The 25,888-nt window shown below is 40.1% G+C and overlaps 1 protein-coding gene across 2 annotated transcripts in view; it reads right to left on the bottom strand.

Moving 5' to 3' along the window:
- Nucleotides 1-14,608: 14,608 nt before the first annotated feature.
- The window catches only part of LOC126088603 (uncharacterized), a 92,747-nt gene continuing 81,467 nt past the window's right edge, over nt 14,609-25,888 (bottom strand). For both annotated transcript variants that reach the window (XM_049906813.1, XM_049906814.1), the window contains one exon: nt 14,609-17,681. In XM_049906813.1, coding sequence (XP_049762770.1) covers nt 17,584-17,681 — 98 coding nt within the window. In that variant the 3' untranslated portion in view covers nt 14,609-17,583. The remainder of the gene's footprint in view (nt 17,682-25,888) is intronic.

Genomic DNA, 25,888 nt, shown 5'->3' with positions numbered 1-25,888 from the left:
CCTGTGTAGGCCTGACACACTATGAGAAGTAAGCACAATCATTCCTGGAAACCTGCTTTGTCCTCTTGTCATCAAAGACAACTCTGTTGACTCAAGAAACCTTTTCATAATATTGTCTATTGTGCTTACTAGTGCCCAAAACTATCCTTCCAATCACACTTTCTGCATTATGAATGGTGCCATTATACAAAAGGCATTGTATGCATGAAAATTTGAAATATTTTTTTTATCAAAAAACTTCTTTAGATTACAACATTTCACCTCTGCCATAATGTTTCATTGATAACATTACAAGTTTTAGATGAATAACCCCCATTTCCAGGCATTTTTATATGGGCAGTTACAGTCATACTGCAAAGAATAAGCTACCAATCTCAAATTTTATTGCACCATGAAGCTTACCCCATACCAAGCATACACCCCCTCGTCATGTCTAACCAATAGTTAGTTTTGGAGAAGGCTATATGGTATGCTCTGCTATATGCTCAGTATCTGTGCTTGTGATCCTGAGCTTTGGCTCCAGGCTGCTAGCTTGTTCCTTGTCACATGACTAACCCTTGTGATGTAACACTATCTTCTTGCCCAACAAGTTTGCAAAACATACTTAACAAAATCAACACCATGATGATGCATATAGCCTCCATTCACAAAATGTCAAATGGTAGCTGAAGGTGTCAGTTTTTCCCACTGACAACCAACTATCTCAGTCTCAAAAGTATTCCAGAAGAGCAAAATTGCAGAGTGCAGTAAAGCAAAATTGGTTTGTTTTCTACATAAAATCTGCGTACTTCAGTCTCAGGTAAATGCTGCAATATGTGTCAGCAAACAACTGTTGACACAGATTCAGTGAGTATAGAACAGAATGCACTTGTAGAGCACACCCTCTGTCCAACAGTGCTATGTCTCGAGGCAGAGCATTCACTTACACAGATGATCACTATAGAAAAATCTCCAGCAATGGACTCACCACTTGGATAAATGTAGTGTGTATAATGTAGAATGCTTTAAGGGTGGTAAGGTAGTTTGCCTGCAAGAAAGAAGTTTTTTTAAAAAAAGTTTTAATTATTTCTTTGGTACCTCTTCATGTAATGCACAATGGGGTTTCTTTCCATTCTGTCAGTGAATGAAGCATGTCAGTGACTGCTTGCTTGTATTTTATCCACACAATCCCTATGGGATCAGTATATACGATGCTGAAGAATATCCAAAGCCTCCAACCTCATGTTGATTCTTGAAATATTTTAAGCAGGTTTTTGAGAGGTACATGATATCTTACTTTGAGTGTATGAAGTTTCAAATTATCCAGCGTTTTAGTCACACTATCTATGTGCGACCATTCATGCCTCACCCCCTTTCTCTGCACATGTTCAGCGTAACATTTCAGACTGACTTCACGTGAATCCCATACACTCGAGCAGTCTTTCAATACAAAACGACACACAAGTTTAATGAGCAATATCCTTTGTTGAAAGGGTTGAATGATGGTGTTGGTGGGAGACCTCTGAGTAGGTTCAGTTCCATATTGGAAAGGGTTTTTTCCTTCCTTCCCCCTTCCTCCTCCTGCCCCCCCCCCTCCCACACACACACACACACACAATACTCTCTTCCCTCACAGTTGTGCCTCAAGTGTCTCTGTTAAGTGTAGGTGACCATAATGAATGTATGTAATGTGTGATGTCATGTTTGTCGTATGATGAACAGAGCAGCAGTTTCCCAGTATCATGCCAATCAATCGAAGTCTGTATTCACCTTACCAGCAACTGTGCCAGCACTATCATTCTGCTTCATATTTCCATGTGTTGTTACTCCCACATAGCCTTCCTGTATTACGTGGCAGCAGTGGGGTAGTTTCCGTGCAGTGTTCAGAACCACTATTGCTGTCCTCCTTTCTTGACCAACTGACCACGTCTGCAACAGCAGGCATCCCATCAATAAACGAACCTTGACTGATGCACTTGCATCAAAGTAAACAACTACAGGGTCAGCCACTGAGAAAACAGCTAGCACACGAGATTCTCACAGAGAACCACTCTGAGTAGCACTACCTGCCAAATAACAGATCCTCGTGGTTCACTCCTGCTGAACCTTGTCAAGAGTTGAACAGTGAGACAGTGAGTGCATGGCCAGACAGACGTAGGTCTATTGTTCCTTGAGACTGCTAAGTTCTACACTTCATCCCAGGGCTGTCCAGTCTTGTAGGTCCTGCCACTGGCACTTAACTCCAGTGACTGCAACACTTTTGGAAGGTGACTAAAACTTTTTGGTTTTGAAGAAGTGTCAGGTTTAGTGAAACTGACTTCCTTGATACAGCTGTTCAGTTTAGCATTGAGAAATTGACAACTGTTTGTACGTTGCTGTTAGATACACAAAAATCATAGACTGTTGCGCCCAACATCTTTGACACCGAGAGGGCTGGTAATAATACACTTAATTAGAACACACTATTAATTACAACAAAACTTATCTTTGCTCACCAGGCTCAACTGTAGCTATGAAACTGTACACATGGGCTTGCAGTTCAGAACACACTGAAGGAGCCACAATTACCTAGTGGCGAGCTGATACACATTCATAATGGCCGTACTGCGGCTGCACTGCAGTCACTAGGAAAAACACATTTTTAGATACCTGTGGTCAGAGTTCTGACAGCGTTGACACGTAGGCACAGTTCACAGAAGATGTAACTCTCTTCACTCCCCAACAACTGACATGGGCTGCGTCACAGCGAGTAGGCAGCATGATTACCTCACTCCAACAGAAACTTCCTGGAAGTCGGCAGATCGGACCTCTAACAGTACTGACCTCATGGCCCTTGGCTACGCTATTTGAGGGCAGAGGCATGGCAGTGGCACCTCGGAATTATGGATGGCACGGCTTCTTCCTAGCATCTCGTGATAATGCTTTGCTGTGCAATACCTCTGTGGTGTTCAATACTTCTTGCGCCACCCTCTATACTCAACAACACGACACAGTTTGCCATCTTAATTAGCTAATAACTGTGTAAGATTCAAGAGCAATCAGTACTGTTGCTTCCAGGTCAAAATAGTGTCCACTTGGGTATTACCATACAAATTATAGGTATAAGTCTGTTCTAAATGAGACATTCCGGCAGTTTACAGTGCTTGCTGAAAGAACTAAGAGGTCCAGAGTTCTTGGGACCATATGCTATTTTGTACAGTTTAAGGAAAGTTATAATTCTGAACTTATGGTATGTATTTATTGTTGGCATATGCTCACACTCTTGTTGAAAATCTGCAAAGTATCTTTCGTTTTCACTAATTTCTTCTATTTGGATGTCATGTGTATTACGTGTATTGGCTATTTTTCCTCTTTAGTTCCTCTTGATAGCCTTGTTTAGTCTAGTCATCTGGAATGGACTAATAGGATTATTTATATCCTCCTGGTCTTCATGTTGTAACTTGGTTACTTTGACTTTGTAATGAGTTTCCCCACTTGTGGGGAGATGGTGAAATACCTCGGCTGCAGTGAGGTTAGAAAATGTGGTAGTTCTGACTGAGGCATCTCAAGTCTCACTGCCTTGTGGATGTCCCCAATCATCTCGAGTTTTGATCCAGTTGCCCTTTTTTTGATGCTGTTGGCATTGTGATGAGAATGGGGGCAGTCAAAAAGTTTTCTAGTCCAAGGCAGTTACTGTAATGTCTTGCACAACCAACACCACCTAGTTTTAGGGTGGCTCCAGCTTTATTAGTTTTGCCGCTAGGATGTGTTGTATACCATAGCGTAAGCAAAATGGCGAATATTGAGAGAATCAAGAATCATGCTGTGATTGAATATCTTCATTTGAAGGGAATGACGCCCAAGGAAATTGTGGAGGACGTGTAGAATACACTTAAGGACAGTGCTCCGTCTTATGAAACAGTGGAAAACTGGGTGTCTAACTTCAAACGTGGAAGAAAGAGTGTGGAAGATGCGCCAAGGTGCGGAAGGCCTGTCACTGTTGCCAGGGATGAAACAGCGACTGCAATTCACGATACAATTTTGCACGATTGTCGAACAATGTTGCAGCACATTGTAACCACATCTGGAATCTCCCATGGGCATGTTCATGACATTGCTGTGGATATTTTGGGAATATGGAAAGTTTTATCTTGGTGGGTCCCAAAAGACTTAACACAGTTCAGCGATGCCAGCGTGTGCTGTGTTGCGAAGAAATCGTCCGCCAACTTGAAGCGAATGAAGATGGCTTTCTTAAAGATAAGCGACAATGGATGAAACGGGCTCACTGTTTTGATCCTGAGACAAAACGATCACAACAATGGAAACATCCTTCACCCCCCCCCCCCCCAAGAGAAGAAGGGGGGGGGGAAATTTAGGTGCAAAAATCAGCCGGTAAGGCGGTGGCATCGGTCTTCTGGGATGCAGAAAGGGTAATTACAGTGGATTACATGCCAAAGGGCTTAGCTATCAATGCCTCATACTACTGCACCCTGCTGCACTGTTTGAGAGAAGAGATTACAGAAAAATGCGTGGAAAATTGGCGTGCAGTGTTCTTTTGCATCAGGACGATGCACCGGCGCACAAAGCCCTCACAACACTGGAAACTGTGTGTCTTCGGGTTCAAATTGTTACCTCATCCACCATATTCTCCACATTTGACTCCACCAGACACTTTCTTCCCCAAACCTAAAAAAAAGACACCAAAGGATGGTGATTTGACAATGATGATACAGTGATTGAGGCTGTGAATGCTTGGTTGGACTCGAAATTTAAGACCTTTTATTTGAATGGTTGCAGAAGTTATCTGAGTGAGCTTGCTTGTGTATTAGTATACATGGGTATAATATTGAAAAATAAATTGGTATTATGAATTTTCTGTCATTCTTTACTTGTTAGGATAGAAACTTTTCGACTCCCCTTGTATATTTCTACTGATGATAAAATTTTTTGAGTACCTAGCTGTATCATATTCCCCTTCAAAATTCTTCAATGCCTGATGTTTCAATCCCTCTGCAGACTTATGCAATACTTGTGAATCTGGCAATGCTTTGTCAATGGGTTAATATGTATGGAAATTGGATCCATGTCCTAATCTTCTCCTCCTCCTCCTCCCTCTCTGGCCATTTCCTTGCACTCCCACCTCTCTGATGTGGATTGTTGTTTACTGTTATTGGAAATCAATCCTTGATTGGGAACTAAAGTCACTTAAGATGAAAGGGGAACTCAGTTGAGATCACAGGTGTATGGAGTATGAGAGAGACCTCTCCAGCTGCTGGTTCTGTGAAGATAATAGCTTCAATGGCACTATTTTGCATAGTTCTAATCTGCAAACATGTAGGATTACAAAGTTTTGGACGATTCAGATCCTGCAGCAGTATCCTAATAAAAAGACAATAAGCCTTAAATACAGCTTTCCTGGTGTGTGTGTAACGCCCTGCTGTTGTTACAACTGATCGCGAAATAGAAAACGATACCCCTTATTTTCACATCAGTTTGTTTTAACAGCAAGCCTGTCCTTATGTCCATCCAATTGTTTATCAGAGCATCATGTAAAAATTTGAAGCATATCAGTCAAGAACTATGAAATTTCTTGGAAAAAATGTCTTCTCTTTTTATAGTACTACAGATATTCCTAGCTGTAACTACAGCATCATCCAGTGCCTTGTCTGCAGTAACAGCCTTTTCCTCTGTGAACTGAACAGCAACTTTTAAAAAACGGGCAAAATATATCTGCTGTGTTGCAACCACAAGGCACCAACATTCTGCAACAACTCTTTGCAATCTTAATGAATGTATGGTATGAGTCAGATGTTGGTTTGATTATGAAAACTGTAGCATCAAACCACCTTCAGAATTGCATAATCTGTTTTTACTATGACACATATTAGACAATGGTTGTTTTATGCTGTATGTTTGTATTGAGACTGTGTACTGTCTGTACTTACTGCTGAGATGTTAATGCTGCCAATATCAACTGCTCTTGAATGATGTAGTTTATTCTAGGTTATGAATGACACTCAGATGGTTAACTTCAGCTTCTTCTTACAGAGCTGCAACATTTTCATTATACTCATATTCCTATGTGTTACTTTGCCAGTATGGTAAGAGACACCAGTTACTGCTGTTCGCCATTCACACTGACATGTAACATGTACTTTGATGTTAAAATCAGCACCTGGTGGTTTGTGTATGAATATGATTTTACAGTCTTTTATGTCCACAAGAACTTCAAAATATTTCACCTACATGTGTATATTCAGCTGAAAGAAGATCCCATATATATTAATTGCATTCCATTTATTCACAGCCTCCAAAACTGGTAATGAGACTATATAGACCTCCTAAATGATAATATTGAACTAGAAATCAGCACCATCAATTGCTTTGAACAAAGTGATTTAACAATACTCATAAAAGATACTCCAGTCAGTGCTACCTTTCCTATGCTGAGATGTGTTCATGATTATGATATACATATGAAGATAATAAGATTCGATTCAGAACGTTTTTTCAATCGTACATAGGTTTTGTTAGGATGGAATATTACGTGAAGTATGGCAAGTTGATTTCCAGGCTGTAATGATTTTATATTTATACAATAGCCATTTGACAGGTGCCATGTTGCTACCAGTTTTTCACTCTGGAAACTATTCTTTCATGCTAGAAAAATGTTTATGATCACATGAAGCAAATAACTTACACATACTTTGAAGCTCTTTAGAACTGATACAGTAAAATGTTATCTATATCCATTTATGAGTATTATTGCTATTATAATACAACTTAAATCCCTACATGGACTGATTTATGGAATGGTGCCCACATGCTGTGTATGACAAATACTGCCTGACAAAAATAGTGAAGCAACCAGAAGGGGAAGAAGAAACAAAGTGAATCATCACAGGTTGAGAGGCTATTTGATGTTATTTCAGTGATTATAATATCAAGTCAAATTTACAGAGAACTCAGCAGTAGGAGCCCACTTGCTAGAATGACGTAACACTCTCTCTGGGCAGGATGCTTGCATAAATTCATTTGGGAAGGGGCTGACAACGCTGCTGTACCTCCTGAGGCACCTGTTCAGAAACTGTTGTAACTGGTCTTTGATATCCTGGATATTGGAATCTGGACAGAGTTGACATCCAACTGGTCTCTCACTTGTTCTGGAGGTGACAGGTGTGAGGATCTTTGTGACCATGAGAGTACCTCAACATCACACAGGGATCTCTCAGAAATATATGCCACATGTGGAAAAGCACTGCCCTAGGGAAAAATGGCACCATGATCCTGTGGTGTAAGAGGTAACAAAGGGGACTTGACATGTCAGTGACATACCATTGTACTGTCAAGAGTTCTGTCAATCACTACCAGCCATGCCATGAAGTCGTGCCAAATAAATCCCCCACACAGCGACTCCAGGACTAACAGCACTGTACCTTTCCAACACACTGGAAAAATGAGATCTATTCCCAACTCAGCATCATATTCACCAATGATGGTCATCTGGGATAGTGATGAACTGCTACTCATCTCAAAACACAATTCAATGTTATTCATCAGTAGTCCACACTTCCTGGTCACAGCACCTCTTCAAAAACAGCCATTTGTGTTGTGTTAATGACAGCCTACGCATAGGATGGAACTTCCCTGGTCCCACTGCTCTCAGTCTCCACTGGTGTGGATGACACAGGATGTTGCAAGGAGGCCATTACCTGCTCTCAGATGGCAGGCAAAGACATGAATGTGCTATGATGAGCTCGGTGCACAGTACAGTGAGCCTCCTTTTGGTGATCACATATGGTCCACAAAAGCCTCTAACTATGCACCAAACATCAAGCTCGTCGTTCCTAACACCCTACAAATCTGGATATTGCTCAATTACACCAGCCAGCCAAATGGAGACACACAATGAAGCCCCCTTCAAACCCCATCAGGTGCTGATAAAACTGTTTCACATGAGTATGCAGCATTTTCATGTCCTTCACAGTGATGACTCAACATATGATACTGTTCATGTCCCTCGTATACCCTATGAGGTCGGCTGGTCGGTTGGTTTACCGGAGGGGGTGGGGAGGGACCAAACTCCAAGGTCATTGGTCCCTTGTTCCTGATAAAATAATTACACAAAGGAAAGAAGAAAAGAAAGGAGACGTACAGCACAAAAACAGGAGAATGGAAGAACCACAAGAACAACAAAAGGACAACCAACGCTACTATGGGCAAAACAGGAAAAGAAAACCCCAGAGAGAAGCAAGGAACAGGTGGAAGGGATAAAAACAAGAGAGCACATGACCTTGGCTGGCCAACCATGAGAATAAAAATGAGAAGCCAGCCACTCTGCGACACATTAAAACATTCAGCCTAAAAGCATCAGAGTGGAGAACACAAAAGGACAAAGGATACATGTGAAAACTTATATAGAATGATAAAACCCACCATCACATATAAAACGTAAAACTAAATTAGCTGATGAGGTGTTGTCAGTTAAAATTAATGGCAACGAGTTCGGTAACTGAATGGGCCAATGTCAGCTGGGTGCCGCACCGACAGAGAGGTGGGTCATCACAGTGCAGGAGGCAGCCACGTGTCACCCAAGCGTGGCCAATTCGGAGCCGGCAGAACCACAGAGTCCCTGCGAGAGGCCCGCGTGGAGGTCTTCCACACATTCATAGTCTCCTTAATGGCACGCAGCTTCTTGTGCGTACTGAGATTATGCCATTCTGTCTCCTAAAGCCGCAAAACCTTGCGGCTTAGTACTGAACGCAGGTCAGTTGCAGAGAAGCCAATCTCCACAAGCGGTTTCCGCATTGCCTTTTTGGGCAGCCTGTTGGCAAATTCGTTGCCTGGGATTCTGACGTGACCTGGGGTCCAGACAAACACCATCGAACTACTGGACTGTTCCAGGGCATAGATGGACTCCTGGATGGTCGCTACCAAAGGATGACGAGGTAGCACTGGTCAATAGCTTGTAGGCTGCTCAAGGCGTCAGTATACAGAAGAAACGACTCCCCAGCGCACGAAAGGACATGCTCAAGAGCACAAGATATAGCCACCAGCTCGGCAGTGAAAACACTGCATCCATTGGGCAAGGAATGCTGTTCAATATGTCCTCCATGGGCATATGCAAAGCTGAAGTGATCATCAGCCATTGGTGTGAACCACTTCGTGACCTCGGTACATGTGAAGAAATGAGAGAAAGTGGCAGTGGAGAGCCATGGGGTTAACTGAGTACTTAGGGCCATGTGAAAGGCCCAGGTGAAGCTGTGGCCTAGGTGTACACCCTGGAGGTGTACTTGAGTGGATCAAGTATAGGTGGTAAATGCAAGGACTCCAGTTCAGAAAGAAGGGATTGGACCTGAACTGCAATTGGAAGCCCTGACCTGGGCCATAGACGCGGGAGATCAACCACAGTGGAAGGGAAAAGGAGACGGTAATTCGGATGCTCAGGAGAACTACGAATGTGTGATGCTGAGGAGAACTACAAACATGTGCAACATAACAGGCAAGCAGTTGTGCACGCCTAACCTGCAATGGAGGGACTCCGGCCTCCACCACAACACTGGTCACCAGATTCATCCTACAAGCACCTGTCGCTAGGCAAACGCCACAGTGGTGCACTGGGTTGAGTAAACGCAATGCTGAGGGCGCTGCTGAGCCATAAACCAGACTCCCATAGTGAAATCGGGATTGAACAACAGCTCTGTAGAGCTGCAGCAGCGTAGAGCGATTTGCGTCCCAGTTGGTGTTGCTCAGGCAGTGGAGAGCATTGAGGTGCTACCAGCACTTATGCTTAAGCTGACAAAGGTGAGGAAGCCAAGTCAATTGAGCATCGAAAACCAGACCTAAGAATCGATATGTCTCCACTACAGTGAGTGGATCGTCATTAAGGTAAAGTTCTGGTTCCAGATGAATGGTACGACACCGAAGGAAGTGCATAAAACACGACTTTGTGGCTGAAAACTGAAAACCGTGGGCTAGAACCCATGACTGCACCTTGTGGATGGCTCCCTGTAGGTGCCGCTCAGCAACACCAGTACTGGTGGAGCAGTACGAAATGCAGAAGTCGTCTGTGCATATAGAAAAGGTGACAGACAGCCCTACAGCTGCTGCTGGACCATTAATGGCCACTAAAAACAGAGATGCACTCAGTACAGGGCCCTGCGGGACCCCATTCTTCCTGATATAGGAGGCACCAACTTGGACACAGAAAGTACGAAGCAACAAGAAATTTTGGATACAAATTAGGAGCGGGTTTTGGAGACCCCACTCATACAATGTGGCAAGGATATGTCACCAGGTGATGTCATACGCTTTTCATAAAACAAAAAACGACGGCAACCAGGTGTTGGTGTCTGGAAAAGGCTATTCGGATAGCAGACTTGAGGGACACAAGATTATCAGTGGTAGAGCAACTCTGGTGGAAGGCACCCTGACATGGAGCCAGTAGGCCACGAGTTCAGGACCCAACCCAACCGCCGACACACCATATGTTCCAGCAGCTTATAAAACGATGCTGAGGCTATGGGCCGATAGCTATCTACATCAAGTGGGTTTTTAGTGGGTTTGAGCACTGGAATGATGGTGCTCTCCCACAATTGCGATGGAAAGACGTCATTGCACCAGATCCAGTTGAAGACAATGAGGAGATGTTGCTTGTAGTCAGATGAGAGATGTTTAATCATCTGACAGTGGATCCGATCTGGCCCAGGAGCAGTGTCAGGGCAATGTACAAGGGCGCTGAGGAGCTCCCACTCTGTAAATGGGGCATTATACGATTCACTGTGGCATGTGGTGAACGAGAGGACTTTCTCTTCCAGCCGCCATTTGAGAGTGCGAAATGCTGGGGGTGTAATTCTCCGACGCAGAGGCTCGAGCATAGTGCTCAGCAAAGTGCTTGGCAATGGCAACTGCGTATGAGAGCACCAAACATGAACACAAATGCACACTGGTGGTCATTCCGTCACAGAGAATTGCAGTTGTAATCATTTACATATGTGATGATGATGATGTGTATGTGCCGAAAGCTACATTGACATTGGATGATGTCTTCTGGGTGTTTCACTTTTTTTGTCAGGCAGTGTATATCACATTTTGCTCAGTACATGACAAGTACCTGCTTTTCAAACTCTGAACATAGTGCAACTGAGAGGAAGATAAGATTTTGATGATGCTGCTGATGATTATGATCTTGCTGATGCTGCCACATGACTGTGTTATGAAAGTTAATATTGGGGGTACACAGTTTCCTTTGAGACAATATTCTGAAGGACAATGGTTGTGTGTACTGCTTTGACGTATTTTAAAAATTAAGGAAAATGATACCAACAACTATGATGGTTTTGTGTGAGATAAAGTTGTTGATGATGATGATGATGATGATGATGATGATGATATTAGGTAACATTAGGATATTGTTTTGAGCCTTTTGCTGTCTAGATGACAGATTAAGTTGATATTCTGAAGTTTATAAATATCTGTGTGGCTAATTGATTTATATTACTAGTAGTTTTGAATGTTCATTATGGACATTATACTGAGGTGCCCAGTGCAGGTACTTACAGAACGCACTATGAAGCTGTCATTACATGAGCTGAGAAAGTGTGTAGCTTTATAAGTCAATGAGAGGATTATTATGAAAGAAAATCTCTGGATATTTTATACTATTTGAATACTTTTTTAATATATCATGTTTTGATATGTCATGTTTTTATGTGTGAGATGCATTATGCTCCATGAATGTTAAAATCTGCCACCTTAATTATTACATATGATGTTTCTGTAGTAATGTTTGCACTCAGTGCTGCTTAAATATCATTGGTACACTCACATAATAGTTAACATATTTCATTTCAAAAACATGTTACAAATAATTTTACAACATTTACATTATACAATGCCAAGAACACAGTAATATTTTATCAGCTGAAGACCAGATTCTGTGTGTGTAGGGATGCTTGATAAGTAGGAAAGCATTTTCTGTACTTCATATGGGAAACTTTGAATAATTATCTTAATGATGATGTATCATGTAAGACATATGATGGTGAAAAGGTATAGCAATAATGAAGACACTATGAGGAACTGATGATGTTGGAGATAAATGTGTATTGATTGTAGAGGTACAGAAACTTGTTATGTTACATAAATTACATATTTGTTACATGAAGTACAATCAGTAAAGTACATTGTTGAGAGATTAAGAATAGGAATTGCTGTTTGATCTTGTATCATTTATATATGCAATGAGAAACAAATGCCTTTCCTAAATGAATCCTGTAAAAAAAACAGCAGGCCTAACAGAAAAATAGGTATCTGCAATATAATGGCATATGTCAATTTAATAGTCTTCACTTACTGTATAATATCTAGTCATTTGTGCAAGTAAACATCATGAAACCAATTTTGTGAGGCTAAGTGGAGTTGTCATACCCAGAGCTGTAATTTTTTTTTTTTACACTAGGATTGCAAAAGTTATGTTGGATAGCTTCTCTGTATACTGTATTACCTGGAAGATTTCATTGGTTTATTATATGAAATTATGTTATCATACATACCTATATTTCCCCTGTGTATTTGGAATATGTTGTTGATGGAAGGATTACTATCCACACTAAAGAGATACTGCACTCAGTTTTCTATTGTTACATCTATAGACTTTTTTAACTGTATGATTTTATTGGAAATGTTCATTTTCATCGTCTCACATATTACTTGTCAAGACGTTTGCCAAATTCTTGCCATTAGTCCCATCAGTCCTCTATAATTATTAGGACACACTATTGTATATGTGGTAATATACAACCTGTTACTGATTCTGGTACACTTCTGAACTGTTCTAGTACCTAACAAATATAGGAAAATGAAAACAATTATGAAATGGGAAATGTTATCCATGGACTGAACTTGAAATGGATGAATGTTAAATAAAATCTAGCAGTATCAAGAGTAAAACAAATACAATTTGTTACAATGATAGGCCTATACAAATGATTATTCTAAAATATAGAGTATAAGTTTTCTAATTCATTTTACTGTCTCAAATAACTGCTCTATCATTATGTACAATTATTAATTTGGATGATGACAGAATCCCACTATAACATGCAGAATTTGAGGGGGAGGGAGGAGGTGTATTGTAATGGGTTTTTAGGAATATGGGATTTTGTTTCATTTGATATCTGTTAATTCATTCCGTTATTTTTGTGACATGGTGTTCGTAATGATCATTTTAGATTCTTTGTTGAAGTAATGTGTGTGTAAGTAACAACTGTGCATGTGTTTCTACACATCCAAATTAGATATAAAATGATTTACATGAATAGCTGGATATATTTTAACATACTGCGAAATTGTAATGTTTCAGAAGTTATTTCGTTTGAAAAAAATATTTATGAAAAGTGCAAAACTTGCAAAAACCACATTAAAATTCAAAATGTAAATAGATTGTGTAAAAGATAACTGTTCAACAATATTCCTTTTATATCTTTGCATTACATGTCTTTGTCAACTGCACATGTTTAGTGATCTCGTGCCTGTTTTGAATAGTTCAAGTTTGACTGTAGCCTAGGGAGAAGTAAGAACATGGAATCAGTAGTCAGAGCTAAACCTTGTATATGTTAAAAATTTACAGAAAACCAGTAATCCAATGAGTTAAACCTGAATTTTCAAGCCCATACATTACGTAAAAAAAAAAAAATTATAGGATCCAGAAGAATAGTAGAGCACACGCAACATCTGGCTACAGTGAACCACTGTAGGCTACGGAAAAGCACCAGTTAAGCAAACATTTCAGTTTTACTACTTGTGCTTAATCATTTTTAGTATTTGCAACACACCCTTTAACTGGGATAAAATGCACCAAGTTGCAAATTGAAATGGATAGGTGACAATACTGTGAATCTACACCAGTCATGCTGCCCTAATAATTCTGCACAGTTAATGACATTGCTGGTGAAACAGAACATCTGGTGTTATTGAAATTCTGTGGGCATTCGTAAGTTTTTATACAACAGCAAGATTTTTTTACAAAAATAAATAAATAAAACGGAGGTTGTTGATTATAAAACAAAACTCTGACATTTTGTTTTTAAATATGCTGCATATACAATGAACTGATAGATATTAGTTGTGTTCTAAAGTCAAAGAAGAATAATTTGTTCTATAATTAGCTTTGCTTTCAATTGTGTGTTGCATTAACAGTCTGGCAGCTCATCATGCATGTTTGGATACAATACTTTAAAACGGATGTTCTAAATGGCACACCTCATAACTTGGAAAGAAAATTCAATGAATAAACCAGATACTAAGACAGTTTTAAATAAATATACAATCTAACTGATAGGTTTCAGTGTATGTTATCAAAATTAACTTGCTTATTATCCAAATTTGGCCCTGGGTGAGGCTAGATCAATTCATATACCATCCTTCCTCAGATGTTTGCTATGTCTCCAGAAACCTTGTATATTCTCACCTGGTACCACTGATATGTATCTACAAAAGGAATTCAATTTTTATTGAGAATCTCAACTGTAGTGTGTCAAGTTTCCTCGTATCTCAGTTCATTGTTTATGACAATACCAAACAGATTAAGAAAAATGTCATTTGTACATCACTATCTGCATTCTTGGGGTTACATGTTAGTAAACTAAAATGACAAGTCAAAGCTTGTATTCTCATGTGTAACTTGAGAAAAGTTGTACACGCTTTCAGTATTACATGACTATGAATAAAGTGTATGTTGAATCAAAATTAAACAAATTTTTTGCTTATCTGCGAGTATAAGTGAGCTTTTCACAAGTACACTTGGTTCTTACAATGATCAATTCATTTTCACAGTTAATTGTGCATTATCATTTTTTTTAAATGCACAAAAAACACTACCCACACACATCAAGAAATAATTTTTAAACACACTGTAACAGTACCAATACTTCAAAATTAACAATTACACTCAAAATTAACAATTACACTCAAAATTTTTATACAAATCAATAGAAAACATTCTCGCACTGCATTCTCAGACAGGACATAAAAGATCCCAAATCCACATGATAATTTTCATGTAAATCTTGTAACACAGTAATTGAAGCACCAAGTATGTGGCTTGAATACTGTTCTTACTATATGACCATCTCGAGTGACTGCACAAATACTAGGGTTTGAGTACTAAGGGATACGATGAGTCATTAGAGATAAGTATTCATGGTACCAATATAGTATACTGTCTAGATAGCATACTCTTCTAAAAGTAGGAATATCATACCAGTAGAACTATACAATTCTAAATGCAATTACTTAGTATTCATGAATAGTAAATTTGCAATGATGGAAAAGGGAGCTCGTAAGATGATATTTAATAGCACAATCAGTTCATACTTATCATCAAATGCCGATCATCTTAGAGGTCACTTGCTCAGTGGTTGGGGCATGGGATCTACTATTCAGTACAGATAAATAAACAGATTTACAAATGCAGGTTCTCAAGGAAGAGTAAAGGACGTCAATAAAAGTCATGTGACACATACCACAACACACAGAACTTTTTCCTCATTATTTTAACATAATAATAATATTTAAAGAAGGGAGAGAACTTCCAAGCAGTACCTATTTAGCAGAAATTTACAATACCTGTAAACAATATGTAACTATCGATTTAAAGTAAGAGAATTTCCGTGAATGTTCCACTTGTGAAAGAGGCAAAAGATAAGCCATTTATCATAAACAGAGCACAATGTGTTAAGAATAAAATAATGCAGGTATACTTCCACCAAATTCTACAGAAAAGCTGCTTATGACTTAACAGTTAACCAGAAACAAAACCTGGAAGCTATTATGAAGTTTCGATCTCTGTAGCCCTTTGATAATGGTGACACGTAAATTAAATTAGTATTTTCTGTAAAGATTTGCTGCAGGTGCCAACAACAACATTCAGTTTGTAACATTGAATTCTGTGCACTGCAAAAGTATACTTTCATTTTATGTAGTTATTTCCATCTAATGGTGTGGCACATAAATAGAGAGTGTATTTAGTGGTACTAATTATGGAAAGCTGGCCCTTACTGTTTTCACAGTGGCACATCGCATCTCTTATACTCGTAAGTGATAAATTATCCATTAAATAAAAAATGACTAATGTTCGAATTAATTCACCTAAAAGTCTGCTGGAACTGGCATATCTGTCACATTTCTATTTCTTATTCATTCATTTAATTCAATAATTATGACTACTTTGAAGGTAGCATGAAATATGCCAACTTTGTGAATGATACACCATGTTATTCATAATCTTATACCCAAATGAAAGCATGCAACAGATGCATAAGTAAACAATATTTGGATTTTTAAGGCAGATGAATTACCTGATACAAATATTACCACCAGTAAAACAGAAAGTCTGAAAGTATGGTGTAACATTTGAGCTGGACAATTGACAATGAAAGGGATAATAGCAGTGTCACATGACCCAACACAGGAAGAGCTAGATTCCAACTAATGTCAGCATAGGTACATCTGTATAATTTCTAGCTTGTATGTCCACATTCTTTAGAAATGAATTAGCAGATGTACTAATATCTCATCTCAAACTGTACATTTCCCTACCACCATACACACACACTGTCCTGATATGCACCACCCTATGCAAGTCTGCCTGAATTTTAGTTGCCATGAACAGAAAACTGTCAGTATTTCAACAGCACTTGACAACACACTGAACCAGCCACATTTTCTACACAGGATTAAGAGGCATAGTGCACAAACCATTGGCTAGCACTTAACCTGAGGTGCGGAAATCTTAATTATCAATAACTAGTAATACAGCAACATTCATTCCAGGAAACTGCTGGAATATCACAGATAAAGATAACCAGGGACCAGTGCACCAATTCATTCATCCAATTCTATTATCGAGTCCCTCCCCTTACACATTCAGTGTGGATACCACACTGGTGCTTATAAGTAGTCAAAAGACATTGAAACTAACAATTCCCAGTAATGATGCAAGAATGTAAGTCACTATTACATAATAACTTTTGCAGACCCTATGAAACAAATACAGATATATGAGAACAGACAAGCAGAAGCACATAAATACATACATACATTTATATATCAAAAATAAATCTGCAGATTTTCTGCTGCCTACATTGTGACAAATTAGACTGCTTTTCCAGTGGATACTCAATACACCAATGTATCTGAGAAACAATACTTATATATTTTTTTTTTACACAAAAATTTGACGACATACTGTTGCTTGCACACAGGTCCAGACGGGTGCACATGCATGTGCATGTGAATGCACACAATCACACACACACACACACACACACACACACACACACACACACACACACGCACACACACTTTTAAATTTGTTGAAAGATGTAGAACAATGTTCTCCTGTTACAATGGCATGACTTGAATATTTTTTTAAATACTTCATTCTTCTTCAAAGGATAACAGTAACATGTAGTAAATACTTGTGACCCTGAAATGCAACAAAAGTTCTTCCAATCACGTCTAAGTCTTTTGAACACCAACAAGATGTTCAAAACAGTCTTTTGTGATGCCATATCACCACTTCTTACATGGCACTGTTTCCACTTTCAGCTGCAGAGATCTAGTTCAAGCAGGAGCTGCCTCCTCTTCTTCAACTTCCATACGCTGCTCTGGTTCCAGTACCTGATTTGTCTCTGCATTCAGGTCTGCCTGTGCATCCCCTTCTAAAATTATTGAAAAAAATTGTTTCAAACCAAAGGTAACAAAGAATTAGAGAAACAGTTACTGACTGGGATGGTTAACTCTAGCTCTTTTCCTAAGAAAAACTATAAACTAACAAAAGCTGAATCTACAAATTTTCACCTTTTGCCACTGATTTATGTAAATGCAATAAAGTCTATAAAGCACATGATAGTGAAGGAGACATTCTGTGGCTGCACTTATTTTTCAGAACTGGCCACTTCATCTATACTTATGCAAGCATGTTTCAGGATTTTACAGTTAACTTATCAGATATGAGGTTTTTGTTGTTAACTCCTCAGCAGCAACAAACAAAGATAATACTGATGCATAGACTTATCTGGAAAGAAACTAACAAAATACACTAGATAACACGTTACAGTTTGCTCCGTAAAAATGGAAGGTGGAGATAATGTCTTCAAGTGGAATACATGTAGTGTATGGAAAATAAAATATAAAAATATTTAATATAAAACAACAATTTCTCTCCAGTATTTTTCCATTCCAGATACCTGCCTAGCTTCGGTTTACATTACCATCTCCTACTGCTAACCTTCTTTCCATTACACAGCTTTATGGCAACCTCTCCCCCCTTTTTTAAATTTATATTCTGAAGTTTCTCCTTTTGTTTACACTTCTCTCTAGTTTCGGTTCCCTGCATAAATTGTTGCTACTTTCATTATGGTTGTCTATTGGTTTTTAAATTACCCTACAGAATTCATGTAACTTCTGAACTGGCTCTCTGCAACTTTAATTTGTTGGCTGGATGATTAAAGGGATTAAATTACTATGTCATCAGTCCCATTTCCTCGTACAGAGAGGTCTACATGACTGTACATCAGAGATAGCCTACCGCACAAAACCCAGGGGAAGAAAATGCCCAGTTACCAAAGGTCAATGAAGACTAGATAAGGGACAAAAAAGAAGAAAGGGAGGCAGAGGAAGAAAGGCATGCGAGGTATCCCATTTAGGGAGCACCTGGAAGCCCCCCAAAAGAAGAGTGCAATGGGGGGGGGGGGGGGGCCATACTTCCCCCACTTACCAGAAGTCTCCATTCAGAAATTGCTGAGGAAGGACTAGCAACATAGTTATGGCAAGAGAAACACAAATAGATAAAAGATGAACAAGTCAAACAGAGTATGTGAGAGGGGGGAGGATGAGTAAAAGAGCAAGCAAGGTGAAGGCCAGGATACTCCATTAAGTCCAGACAGCCACAGTCCAATCTGGGCAGAGGAGGCAACAGTGTGTTAAGACCCCACAGGCCCAGTAAGGTTAAGTGGCCTTCCCTTGAAGTGAGCAATAAAAGCCCCCTTCATGAATAAAATGTAAAACTAAGTCAGTCGCTGAGGCATCGTCTCCTAACAACGTGGGTAGCGAGTGAGGGAGATTTAAGAGTCTGCCGCAGGGTGGCTAGGTTGGGACAGTTCAGCGAAATGTGGACCACTGTCAAATAGGAACCACAACAATAGTGGGGTGGGTCCTCACGACGGAGGAGATAACCACAAGTCAGCAAAGTATGGCTGATGTGGAGCTGGCAAAGGACAGTAGAGCCCTTGTGAGAGGCCTGCATGGAGGACCTCCACAGACTCTTAGTTTCCTTTATCACCTGTAGCTAGTTTGATGAAGTTAGAGTGCGCCATTCTGTATTCCACATCCCTAAAACTTGATGGCATAATACCACTTGGGGGTCTGTTTACAGAATATCAATCTCAAGAGTCAGTTTACTGGCAGCTAATTTGGTGAGGCGACCAGCGAGCTCATTCCCCAGATTCCGATGTGGCCCAGGGTGCAGACGAAGGTCACTGAGCGTCCATGGCTATCCAACGTTCAAAGGACACAGAGAATCCTGGATAGCCATGATCAAGGGATGGCGAGGGCAACACTGGTCGAGAGTTAGCAAACTGTTCAAGGAGTCGCTGCAGATGAGAAAGGAACCACCACTGCAGAACAGGTATGCTCAGGAGAACGAGATGGCTACCAACTCCACAGTGAAAACACTACAGCCATCTGGCAAGGAGTGCAGTTCAGTAAGTCCTGCATAGTATACGTGAAGCCAACAGGACCAGCAACCAGCAAGCCATCAGTATAGACTACTTCTGAATCCCAGGATGCAACAACGATAGAGAAAAATTGACGACAAGGGGCCTCGTGATGAACCGAGTCTTTCAAACGACGTGATAAGTCAAGGCGAAGGTGTGACTGAGTGATGCACCACAGAGGTGTTTGTGAGCAGCACAGAGGCGAGGTGGTAGAGGAAAATACTGAAGTTCAGAGAGGAAGGACCGGACGCGGACTGTGATCGTAATTCCTGATCTGACACGCTGTTGCAAGGGATTGACTTCTGTGTTTGAAATGAGGAGACGTTAGGTCAGTCGCATAGGGGAGATGTGAACATGTGTAGGATAACTGACAAGCTGTTCTTGACACCTGATCCACAATGGAGGGACACCAGCCTCCATGAGAAATCTGTTCACAGGGCTATTTGAAAAGGATCCTGTCACAAGTCGATCCCCACAGTGGCACAGTGATGTATCAGATCCAGTTCCCACAATGCTGAGGGTAATGCCAAACCATATGCCAAAATCCCATAGTCAAGATGAGCTTTGGAAAGCTGCATATGGGTAGTAGAATATGAATCCCAGCTAGTGCTACTAAGGCAGTGAAATGTATAAAGGTGCAGCCAGCACTTTTGCTTAAGCTGGCAAAAATGGAAAGCCACGACAACCAAATGTCAAAGAGCAATCTGAAAAAGCGGTAAGTATCCACCATATTGAGTACTTGGCACGGGGGTAAAGTTCTGGTTTTGGATGAACAGTACAATGTCGACAGATGTGAGTCTCGGTGGCTGAAAACTGAAAGCCATGGGTGAGGGCCCATGCCTGCCTCTTTCGTATAGCACCTCGCAATCGAAGTTCTGTGGCACCCACACTAGAGGAGCAATAGTAGAGGCAAAAGTTGTCAGCGTACAAGGAAGGTGATACTAAGGAGTCCACAGCTGCTACTAGGTCATTGGTGGTTACTAGAAAGAAAGGGACACTTGGTATAGAGCCCTGTGGTCCCCACTCTCTTTAACATGGGGAGAACTGTGGGAGGCACCACTTTGAACCCGGAAAATATGAGGAGACAAGAAATTCTGGATAAAAACTGAGACAGACCCCCAGAGACCCCGCTCATGTAAGTTAGTGATGCTGTCATGGCATAAGCCTTCTGCAGGTCAAAAAAGACTGCTGGTGGATGTTGACATTGGAAGAAAGCCGTTTGGATGGCAGACCCCAGGTAAAACAGATTATGAGCAGTGGAATGACCCTGGCAAAAGGAGCTCTGTCTGTCTGTCTGTCTGTCTGTGTGTGTGTGTGTGTGTGTGTGTGTGTGTGTGTGTGTGTGTGTGTATTTTTGACAAAGGCCTTCTTGGCCAAAAGCTCATTTTGTGACTCTTTTTGTCATGCGTATTTGTGACTGCATCTCCGTTATATGGTGAGTAGCAACAATCCTCCTCACAATATTGTTATATTCCATCCTGGATTTTCCATTGTTTTATTTAACAAAAAACTGTAGAAAATGCTGAAAGTGGAAACACCAGTTCAAAATCATAAACATGGTCCAAGCACAATCTGCACCAAGAAAACCATCTGACGGAGAGGTGGAGGGAGGAAGAGGATAGTGAAAGTATAAGCTTGCAGCACAGAAAGAAAGTTACGCTGCAAAGGCTGTGGTCCTGCTGTAGTCTAGCACATACTTTCAACAGAGTTGTAAGCCCCCTTCGGGCACTTTATTTGGTCAGGATCCCAAATACATGATAGTAATTGACAGGGAGGGACAACGATTCTATTCTGCTGAACCCCCTTTGACCTGGAATCTTGGATGGGTCAGCCTGCTGCTACCTGATAATCAAGAAACTATACAATTGAAGTTTAGTTCTGTAAATTATTGGAACAACCCAATTTTTTGGAAGAAAGCTTTGAAATATTTTACAAATGGAATCAGAGATCAAAAAATGGTACAATGCAATGTCAGTTACAAACCATGTTTTGCGCAGTTCACAACTAGAATTTTTAAGTACATCAATTAATATTTGATGAAAAAATTCCTTTTCACGAAGGAAACCCGGTATTTAATACCAGACATTCCCCAAAAGCAATAGTAAGAAGTTACAGCAACTATGAAACAATAACCCTCAAGACCATGGTAAAATGTAATGTAACAATTATTGATCAGTTGGGTGCTTATGAGTGCAGTCAATATTTAAACTGTACTAGCTGTCTCTCACACTCATCCGCACTCACCTTCATATGGACTATTGCAGCTGTTGTGGACGTCTTCAATCTGAATACTGTAGTTCTAACTGCTAGTCTATCCTGCTAAGTCTCTTTACCTATGCATAACTACTGCAACCTATATGTACTTGAGACTGCTTACTTTTAGTCAAGTCTTGGTGTCTGTCTACAATCTTTACCCCCAGACTTCCGCTCATTACCAAACCAACTATTACATCATGCCTCAAAATGTGACCTATCAACTAATTTGTCTTTTAGTCAAATTCTGCTGAAAATTGCATTTCTCCCTGACTGAATTCAGTACCTCATCACTAATTATATGATCTAGACAATTGATAATGTACAGCATTCTTCAGTAACAGCAGTTTTCAAAAGCATCTACTTTCTATTTGTCTGTACTGTTTATACATCCATCTTTCACTTCCATACAAAGCTACACCCCAGACAAATGCCTTCCAGAAACTTCCTAACATTTAATTTACATACAATGTCAACTAATTTCTCTTTTTCAGAAAAAGTCGATCAATGCAGTTGTTTTTCTCTTTGAATAGCAAAATGCATCTATTACATCTGGTATCTTTTTTCTTTTCCTTTACTTTTCTTGATATTCATCTTATACCCTCTCTTCAACACATTATGCCTCCTGTTGAACAGATCTTCCCAGTCTTTTGCTGCCTCTAACAAAATTACAATGTCATCGGCAAACCACAAACTTTTTATTTCTTCCTCTTCTTCAATTACCTTCCCAAATTTCTTCTTGGTTTCCTTTACTGCTTGATCTGTGAACATAATGAACAATGTTGGAGTTATTTCTACAACCCTGTTTCACTGTCTTCTCAATAGCTGCTTTCTTTTCATGTCCTTCGACTCACGTAACTGCAGTCTGGTTTTTGTACAAAATGTAGACAAGCTTCCACACACTATATTTTTATTTCTATTACCTTCAGAATATCAAAGAACATGGTCTAGTCAACATTGTCAAAAGGGTTCTCTAAATTTATAAAAACTATAAAGATAGGTTTGCTTTCTTCAGTCAATGTTCTAAGCTGTAGGGGCACTTCTGATTTGTGTTCCAATATTTCTCAACAAATTCAAACTGATCTCTGATGAGATCAGTTTCATCCTTCCATCTGTCCAACAATAATCTATGTCATTGTTGTCCTGGATGGTGAGTGTTCATCAGAGACAAGGATATTGTCATGAGTGCCCCAGGGAGGCAATAAGACTGCTCTTGTTCTCTGTATACATTCATGATCTGATGGATGGTGTAAACAACAATCTGCAACTGTGGCTGATGACATCGTACTGTATGGGAAAGTTTTGTTGAGTGATTGTAGGAGGATACAGGAGGACAGACAGAATTTCTATTTGGCGTGATGAATCACAGGTCAGTCTAAATATAAGTTAATGCAAATGGATAGGAAAAACAATCCCATAACTTTCAAATACAGCATTAGTGGAATGCTGCTTGCTCAATTAAATATCTCTGTGTAATGCTGCAAAGTGATATGAAATGGAACAAGCACATGTCAGTATTTGGCAAGGCGAATGGTCGATTTTGGTTTATTGGGAGAATTCTAGAAAGCATAGTTCATCTATAGAAGAGATCATGCGTATAGCACTATGGCCCCATTCATGAGTACTGCTGAGTGTCTGGTATCCCCAGCTGGTCCGATTAATGGAAGACATTGAAGCAATTCAGAAGCTTACTCGTAGATTTGTTACCGGTAGGTTCAGTCAACACACAAGTATTATGGAGATGGTTAAATAAGAAACCCTGACGGGAGACAATATTCTTTTCGCAATGCACCTTTGAGGAAATTTAGAGAAATGGAATTTGTGACTGCAAATGATTCTACTGCCACCAACATACATTTCACATGAGGACCGCAAACACAAGATAACACAAATTAGAGCTCGTATGGAGGCATACAGAAAGCTGTTTTTCCATAGCTCTATTTGCAAGTGGAACAGAAGAGGGAACAACAAGTAGTAGTGCAACATACCCTACACCATGCACCATACAGTTGCCTGCAGAGTATGTATGTATATTTGTAGATGAAGATATTCAGACTTGTTAGTAAGTAACTTCTGTGGATTTGGAATTATTACTTCTTGAAGTATGATGATGTTTCACCTGTCTCGTGTATCTTCTTTACCATGCAGAATGGATTTTGTTACATATGGTTCTCTTAAGGATCTCAATAATTCTGAGGGATGACATTTATTCCAGCTGTCTTGTTTCAACTAACCCTTTCAGTGCTGCTGGTGCTGATTATGGGTTTCAGGAGTCTAAACATCTAAGGTCATCATTCATCAGTCTCTTATTCACCCTATCCCCAAGGATGGATTTTGTATTCCCCCAGCCAACAGCCTTGCCACAGTGGTAACACTGAAGTTAAGCACTGTCAGGCTTTGCTAGCACTTAGATGGAAGACTGACTGGTCGGCTGAGCACTGTTGACATGCGGGGGGCACTCAGCCCTTGTGAGGCAAATTGAAGAGCTACTCGACTGGGAAGTAGCGCCTCCAGTCATGAAAACTGACAACAGTTGGGAGAGCGATGTGTTGACCACATGCCCCTCTGCATATGCATCCAGTGATGCCTACATGCTGAGGCAGTTGGTCAGTATTGTTGGGTCTTCCAAGGCCTGCTGGACGGTGTTTATTGTTAGTATCTGTCTGTGACTAGACTTGATCCAATGTCTAAATATGAGAATGTTTTCCAAATGTTTGCGTAATGTATATCTGAGGCAGGATGTGGGTACCAGCCCAGTATTCACCTAGTGAGATGTGTGAAACCGCATCCATCCTAGCCAGCTCACCAGCCCTCATCATTAATCCATGAGGTGGATTCAATCCAGGTCAAGCTCACTCCCCCCCCCCCCCCCCCCCCCCAAGTCCCAAGAGCAGAAAGTTAACGCGTTCAGCTATCCAAGATGATGGCTTTCATGGTCTCACATCTGCCAAGTTGGTTTCCTGTATATAAAACTTCTATATATTACTTCCATCTACATTCATTCATTGATATTACTTCCATCTATCAGCCTTCCTTTATTTGCCACTAAGCTCTACATATTAGTATGATGCTTCCCTTTTCTCTGATCTCTCTCTAATTTTCCTATATTTACCTTATTTGCCTATATCCATTATTCTCATAGTTATGTATGCTTCTATTGCTTTGCTTTTGTCCTCCAGTCATTTCTGATTTGCCATTTTGCACTTGCCATCAGTCTCATTTTAGATGTCTGTACTTCATTTTTCCAGCTTCATCTACTATAAGCTTATGTTCTTTTTCCATCAATTGCCTTTAATATCCTATTTGTTACTCATGGACTGCTATCTGGCCCCGTGTTTTTGCATACTTGAAAACCTGCTGCTTTCACTGCTACATTTCTCAAAGCTACTCATTGTATTCAGTTTCCTAGCTTCAGTCAATCACTGCCTAGAGCCCCTTTTAAAACTCTCAACAATCTCTGGTTCTCTCAACTTCTTCAGTTTTAATCTGTAGTTCATAACCAGTAAATTACCGTTCAAGTTTAATATGCTCCTGGAAATATTTTGCAGTTTAAAATCTGGTTTCAAAATTTCTGTTTCCCCATTATGTAACCTATCTGAAGTCTTGTGGTGCATACCCAGTCTCTTCCACTTAAAGTGCCCTCCTTCCATGATTTGTGTACCAAGTGTTTGCAATAATTAAATTGTGCTCTGAGCAAAATTTGAGCATACAACTTCCTCTTTCATTACTTTCCACCAGCTCATGTTGTCTCACTATTTTTCCTTCTGTCTTTTCCTGCTACTGAATTCTAGTTGCTCAACACAATTACATTTTCATTTCCCTTAATCTAAATATAATCTTTAATATCATTACAATTTTTTTCTTAATATCTTCATTTGTGGAGCTAGCTGGCTTATACA

The sequence above is a fragment of the Schistocerca cancellata genome, chromosome 6 (assembly GCF_023864275.1).
Source record: "Schistocerca cancellata isolate TAMUIC-IGC-003103 chromosome 6, iqSchCanc2.1, whole genome shotgun sequence".
NCBI lineage: Eukaryota > Metazoa > Arthropoda > Insecta > Orthoptera > Acrididae > Schistocerca > Schistocerca cancellata.
Note: the sequence above shows the minus strand (reverse complement) of the source record. Positions and strands in the feature narration are given on the sequence as shown.